This window comes from Loa loa (genome assembly GCF_000183805.2).
Source record: "Loa loa unplaced genomic scaffold supercont3.557, whole genome shotgun sequence".
Lineage (NCBI taxonomy): Eukaryota > Metazoa > Nematoda > Chromadorea > Rhabditida > Onchocercidae > Loa > Loa loa.
In genome coordinates, this window is record NW_018108737.1 from 1 (window position 1) to 7346 (window position 7346).

At 30.4% G+C, this 7346-nt stretch overlaps 2 protein-coding genes across 2 annotated transcripts in view; both read right to left on the reverse strand.

Moving 5' to 3' along the window:
* Window positions 1–2004: 2004 nt before the first annotated feature.
* On the reverse strand, window positions 2005–3985 carry LOAG_11082 (hypothetical protein). The gene is made up of 5 exons (XM_020448290.1): window positions 3866–3985; window positions 3635–3757; window positions 2891–3047; window positions 2385–2513; window positions 2005–2211 (listed from the first exon to the last, which is right to left on the reverse strand). The coding sequence occupies exons 1-5, from the start codon at window positions 3933–3935 to the stop codon at window positions 2178–2180; spliced, it is 513 nt and encodes a 170-aa protein (XP_020301553.1). The 5' UTR covers window positions 3936–3985; the 3' UTR covers window positions 2005–2177.
* A 1203-nt stretch (window positions 3986–5188) lies between these two features.
* Window positions 5189–7346, reverse strand: part of LOAG_18822 (hypothetical protein) — a gene marked incomplete at both ends in the record, with an annotated part of 4798 nt that continues 2640 nt past the window's right edge. Inside the window, 5 exons of the mRNA XM_020451485.1 lie at window positions 5189–5382; window positions 5602–5747; window positions 5944–6006; window positions 6251–6364; window positions 6930–7033. Of these exons, the coding sequence (XP_020304725.1) occupies window positions 5189–5382; window positions 5602–5747; window positions 5944–6006; window positions 6251–6364; window positions 6930–7033 (621 nt within the window). The remainder of the gene's footprint in view (window positions 5383–5601; window positions 5748–5943; window positions 6007–6250; window positions 6365–6929; window positions 7034–7346) is intronic.

The following is a 7346-nucleotide window of genomic DNA, read 5'->3' on the forward strand; positions in this document are numbered from 1 at the left end:
CACTTTATTTAACTTTATTTTCAATTTATTTCTTTTTAATTTCATTTCCAATTATTTTTATGTAATTATTTTTACATTATTAATATAGTCGTTACAATTGGTTAAATCTGAATAATGAATATAAAAATTAATGCAAAATTGGGATTCAATTTAAAATCTCATAAATTTCATATACATATTATAAATTGTCTGCCATAGAGTTCATTTAGTGACACTACATAATTTCAACTTTTTATTGTCCTCAATTTCCTCATTCAAATTTTACGAAAAATTTTAATTCCATAAAATTTCTTTTTTTCCTTTTTAAATTCTAATGATAATACATCCAATTTACTATTGTGAATTAATAATAATTGCATTTAAAGTGTGCAGAGAAAAAAAAGACCCAAAATTTGAATTATCATTCAATTTTGGGGAATATATGATGATGTTGTTTGTCGTTGCAGTGATAATTTTATCAAGTTATCAGTTGGTTTTAATTTCTCAACAAAATCAACTATCATTATCGTTAACATCTTCGGCGGGAAAAAAAAGCGAAAATTTTAATGAAACCTTTTTTTTTTTGGAAAAGAAAAATAAACAAACAACTCCATTTTAAATAAAAAATTTGTGCAAAAAATTTATAAAAAATTTGTTTTATGGTTTCTTTTTTTTTCTTCGAAATTCTAAATATTCATTTTACTTTTATTTTGTATTCAAAAATAATTTTGTTCGTATTCATTTTTTCAAAAATTTTCAAAAAATTTTAAAAGTTTGAAAGGAATTTCATTTACAACAATGAAATTGAAATTTTTGATTCCTTTGCAATTTGAAATTTTTCTTCAAATTTTTTTCTTTTCAAAAATTTCAAACGAATAAAATTTCATTCCTTTACAATTTCATTTGAAAGTATACCAATCATTATAATACAGCACAAAATCAATTCATCATCTTTCGCTATTTCGGCAACAACTTTGATATTACCTTTCAAGTAATGATTAATTGTCATCAGAGGATGTCAACGAGGACCAATTTTTCAATCAGGACAATAAGAAAGCTGTCAACCCATTGTTGTAATACTTTTGCCTTGTAAATGTAACCATAAGGATTGTGGTTTCTTCCTATCATTATAGTTAGTTTAATTATAAATCATCCACGATCTTTGTTCTCAAAGATGCAATTTTTGCTTTTGTTTTTTTCTCACCATAAAATTAATGAAATTCAATTTTTAAATGCTAAACTGAACCATTAACAATATGCATCACATATTTTTTCATAATGTTAATTTGATGCTCAATCAATTTCTTGTGAATGAATCTAGCATCATAAATATACGAAATGCATTCATAGACTTTTGGACAATCCTACCCTAGTAATTATTTAAAATTCAAATAATAACAACTAAACGTATCATTTTCAATGAAAGTTACCGAGATTTATCAACATGAGGATGATGAAATTTAAGAGAAAATTAAATGGAACTTGAAACATGACGATATATGTCAATCTAACCTGAGAGTCTATGCCAAATATAAGTTCCATAAAATTCCCTTTTAGTCAACATTTCTTCCGGAATGTTTTATTGGAATAACAATGCTAGTGTAGAGATATTTGTTGCAATAAAAGAATTTATTGAATGCTTATCATTAAAGAAAACAGCAAAATCTCAATACATTAATCTCCAAGTATTTCCTCAGTTTGAAATGGACTGCTACTTAGTCATGTTTCGAGTGAAACTACCTGTTTTCACACAGTGTACTCCCTTGCATATAAATGAACAAAATTCTTTCGATCTTTTTCCTTGTCTTACCTGTTACCATAAGTTCAAAAAAACTCTCATTTGATCTGGAAAATAAATATATCACAGGATGCAGTAAAAAAAAAAACGCAACTTGACATTTTAACATCATCTTTTATCACATACTCTTACAGTCTTTACCTTTATACACAGTCAGTAGTTAATTCCATCGGTTAAGTATTGCAGAACTTCACTTCATTATTTAAAATTGAAATATCAAAAATATAGCTTGAGGTCGAGATCGTTTTAAATGTTTTGAGGACGTGTTAAAAATAAAAGGAAAGACAAACAACAACGAAATTTAAAATGGAAATTTACTAGGCATATCAAACATTTCGCCTTTCCTTCAATTTCAGCATTTTCTCGGCAAAATAATCATTAATCGAAGTCTTGTTAACAATTATGTTCGCAGATGACGATGATTCTGATTTAGCCTAAAATGTTTGTAACAAAATATCGATCCCAACAAGTTAGGTCCTCATGACAGACTCGAAAAAGGTGATGTTGTTAATTACCATTTTTCAAGAAGATAAATTAGCTAGCACGTACTTAAAAGTAGTACTTGAAAATAAAATTCCTAGACTATAACAAAGAATAAAAAACCAACTTCATCTTTCTGTATATTTTCGTCAATATTTTTACAACGGCTCTTCGAACTGATCTCTTGCCAAAAATAGCACATTTATCTTTTTCTGACATCATTGACAAATTCGGGACATATCTATCTTTTCTATGCCTGAAATACTAAATTGTTAACAATGATATGGAACAACTCATTATATGTTGTTAAACTGTTAATTTAGCCAAAAATTTAATCAACTTATTTCAAAACGGTCAAAATTTACTTGGCCAAAAGTAATATACCCAACGTTTCAGGTTCATTTGTGCTGTGAAATTCTACCATTCAAGTCTTTTGTTAACACTTTGGTTGCTTAATTATTATAAACGGGAATTATCTTCGTTGGCGGTTGCTCCGTACTAAATTCCTTAACCATCTTTACGATATAAAGAGAAACCATTTTGAAGCACTTATTCGAAAATCTTACCTAAGTCTAATTTTGCTATATTACAAATAATTTTAAGATAGCCACTATAAAGATGATCGAAACATACTCATTCAAAATTATTTTTGACTTCACTTTGTGCAAACTTTTTTTAACCGATTTGGTTTCTGATTTTTCTTTCTTCTTATTTAAATCAGCTAAAATCGCAGCAAAACTGTCATGATGAGCTATCCAAACTTCGTCGTTTCTTTCAGTACATCCTAAACCTGAAATCAAGAGATTCTAATTAAACTCAGGTGATTAAAATTTTAAATACAAAAGCTGCAACGTGAAGAAAACCTTTCAAAGCACCAAAGTGATTTATTTATTTTTCGGATGCCTAAATTACCTGCACTGAACTAATGATAAATAATGTTTGCTAATCTACCAAGGATTATACGTCCCAACCCCCCCCCCCCTTCAGCTCTTGTTTCCAGACGGGTTACGATATATTTTTGAGTCACTACTGCGATAGTAAAATTTTTAATAGAAGTGTTGCCAAATTTTGTGATTGAAAACTGCTTCGATACAAAGCACATCTGAGTTATTTTCATAGTGCTTTTGAAATTTGTAAATAAAGCCGGTATCATTTGGTCAGTCGTAATTTCTACTTTAATGGGTCTTCAGAAGAAAAACTACAAGATTCAAAGCCAATTACAGGCGTTCGAGCAACATACTTTACCGATCCAAATATGACAAATAAGGCCTCTCTTAGCAATGAGAAATTTACACATTTTCTTTTTTTCAATTTTAGAAATCCTCATTTCGCCATATTGAAAGATATTTCGACATGGTTTGTAATGGAAAAAAAAACCTTTCGTGGAAACGTTTGCTTTTACTTGTAAATTCTCAGTAATTCCTTGTTCATACTTGCCTAATCCATGACCTGGTTTCCATCCCATTTTCTCCAGCATCACTTTTCCAAACTTGGAGTCATCTAAAAATGCGAATTTATTTCGGAAATCAAAATGCTAAAAGTCTAGGAAGGAAAAAAAAAAGAAATACTGAAAATCTACGGAGCATCGGAAAAAACGCAAAAAGGTACCATTGGGCCATGTAATACTTTGTGAATTAGCAATATTTTTCTGCTTTTCACATGTCGGTAAAAACGACATCTAAGACTTAAGGCTTTTCTTGTGACGAATTTTATAGATTTCTCCTGAAATTAGAATATAAATATTTTCAACAATAATTTGTAGATTTTTCCCCTCCTACAAAGCAACCTGAAAAATTCGATGCCACAGTGAAGTCCAAAAGAGAGGAAAATTCTGCAATTCATAGGCATAAAATAATTGACCACTGAAATTCACTATCTTTTTCCTTAAATTATTTATTCTTATAAAAGTTAAACAAAATTGCTCACTGACAGAATGAGGTAAAAATTGATTGTTAAGTGGAGACAATAGAAATTCATATAATACAGGCATATGTATAAAAAATATGGGAAAAATTGTAAACTGGTAAGGGATATGAAAGTAAAAAATGTAAGAGGAAAATGAAATAAAACAAAGAATATATATATATATATATATATATATATATATGTATATAGTATATATATATATATATGTAAAATAAGAAATATACAAAAAGTAAAACTATGTCAAACCCTGAAAACCAGAAAAGTGTGAAAAAACATATAAAACTCTTGTAATTAATTAGTTGAAGTAATTGACTGAAGGTAGAGCTTAATCTCAGATGGTAAAAAAAACCATATTTTCATTACAATACCGGTAAGCAAAAATAACGCCACGCGTTATCACAAGAACTGGACGGGAAATGTCGCAGTCAACTCGATATGAAATATGCAAAATGTAAAAATGTATAATATCCAATCATTTTACCATCATATATTTCATTCCAATTTTTAAACAACTGAATGCCAAAAAAAGTCCTTTATGAATCTCTTGCTAACGATTGATGCCAACCAGTAAATTAATTCGTTTCATTTACTCATTTCTTAGGCTGTTAATGGTTCGAAAGTAAATTTCAAACGGTTTAGGAAGCAATTAACAAGTAGAAATATTAATAAATAAGCAATAAGAAAAAATAAACGCGCATAGTTTGTCTCAGAAAATAAGTTTAGCAATAATACAAAGAAATTGGTTGCAATCATTTGTTCATTAAAATTTCAAAATCCAAAATTTCCTCTTTCCATGTACCCATACTTGCGATGAGGGACATGATAAGAAACTGGAATTAGGAAATTTAATCAAAGGGATTGATTAGTTTTCCCATGATGCACGGACTTTAAAACGATATAAAAACTCTAAAATACCTGCATGCGAAAGGTGATGCCTCCTTATTACATCAGTGGAAGCTTGAAATTTAAGGGTTTAATTACCCTAGAGGATTTAAAACATAGACTTTAAGAAACAGCATGAAGTTCAATGATCCAAATTTCGGATGTCCAAACCATTTTCATTGGTGCTCCCTGATAAAATGTACCAGCTGTAACAAACAGTTGCGTTTTTGGTGATATCTGATATAATCCATAATAATAGGACATTATCAAGTAAGCAATCGGCGCAATCGTATAGAACTGTCCTGCATGCGTATGCCCTAAAAAATTTTTACATATGTTAAAAATGAAATAACATAGGCACACAATTTCAATGGCATTTGAAACTAACCTGTAGTTTTTTAGTTGCAACTAGCAAACTATAACAAGAATGCATTGGATATGCTGATGCTAGCATATCCAATGCATTCTTGTTTAGCAAAATACTCCCGATCATTTTTAGGTGGACTGAAAAAATGCAAATATCTGTCTCAACTGACCTGATAGAATGAGGTCAACACGCAGATGCGCATCATTAAAAGCAATTTCTTTGGCCGAAGCTGGATTATGTGAAAGCATAATGGTTGTGCTATTCTGAGGACAACCTTTCAGTGCTTCTACCGGATGAAACATATGACCAGGCAATCTGTAAAAAGATACTGAATTCATTTTGATTTGAAATTTATTTTAATCGAAATCTCTTAACTAAGCAATCTAGTGAAGAGGTTTGAAGACTAATTTGGTGGCCGGTATGGTATGCTCCTTCAAGGAAACTAGTACATATGTTCGACAAATAACGACATAATGATTTCGAAAGCGAGAGAAAATCCAGGTCAACTTACCCGCTTAGTCCACTCGAATAATCACTCACACCAGCCACACAGATACCACGAAAAATCACATGCCTGAAACAATAAAATTTAGGTATGCTTCAACTTATGCGTATTAACAGACTATGAGATAAAAATTTAGCGTTTCCACATCCAAGTTTAAAGCTTGCATTTGAAACGCAAGATTACTGGAAAATCGGACAAGATCATGTTCCACGTTTCCACAATTTTTCGAAAAATCGCTCATTAATGCAAACATGGCGTTACTAAAATCTTCCCGTATCTCGAACCGAATTGTTAAAAAACTTCAGAAGCAAACCTATTATTCAAGACTTCAAATCCATACTGTTGAAATAAATCAAACCACTCCGAAGCATTACCATAATAATATTCATGATTTCCACTTACGTAAAACGTTTTCGGTTTCAATAACCTTGAAAAGTTTTAGTTTCACAAAGAAGTGATTGAAAAGTTTTGTGATCAGAAATATCTCCCAAGTGTCCGTTGTTTTCTGAAGAAGTTTATCAAATGAGTCTTAATGTACTGTAACAAAAAAAAGGCTCGCTATAAGCCGTCTTCTTAAAATTATTAATTAAACTATTTGAAATTATTATCCATGAATGCAACCGCTGCCACTCAGGATAAACAGCTCTCTACATGCGAGTACGATAGTGGGAAAGCACGGTAAGTTTAATACTAAGTTCCCATGTTGAACGGATATCGGCCTTCTCAATAGGCTCACGGAGAAACCTACCAAATAATTCCACAGTCACTTACAGTGCTGTTAATTCTATAGAAATGACCGAGTGGAAGGATATGAGCAATTACAAGTAGCTGATAAAATAATCTATTAAATAAGCTCTTAATTCCTGTATAATAGAGAAAGATAAATGAGAACTGAATTCGAAACTTATGAAAACTTTTCTATAGCCAAGGATATCAAGAAAATTTTACATCAATTTCTGATATTCTACAACATAATTTATATATATTCTTACTGCAGCGGTTTCACACGATATTCCATTGAATCTCTTGGAGCATCCACGACATCACCAACAATAAATACAGCATCGACCGCTTCACTGTTCACTCGATTCACAAGCTGCAAAATTCTTACTGAACAAAATTTATAATTTATGGTAATATCAGTGGTATTTTAAAAGCAAAACGTATTCAGAAAAAAGCGATTCATGGAGTAAAAATCAATAAGGCAGGAAAATCAGAAATGTTAAAACTCCTACTGACACCGAACCAGACGTATCTAAAACAGATCAGAAATAATGGGTAATCAAAACTGGATCTAAAAAAAGTAATGATTTGAATAACACACTTAAAAAAAGGTCAAAAATTCAAGAACAGAAAAAAATCAAAGAAGCAAAAAAAAGAAACTACTTTTTCAACTTAGTTCCGTGAAT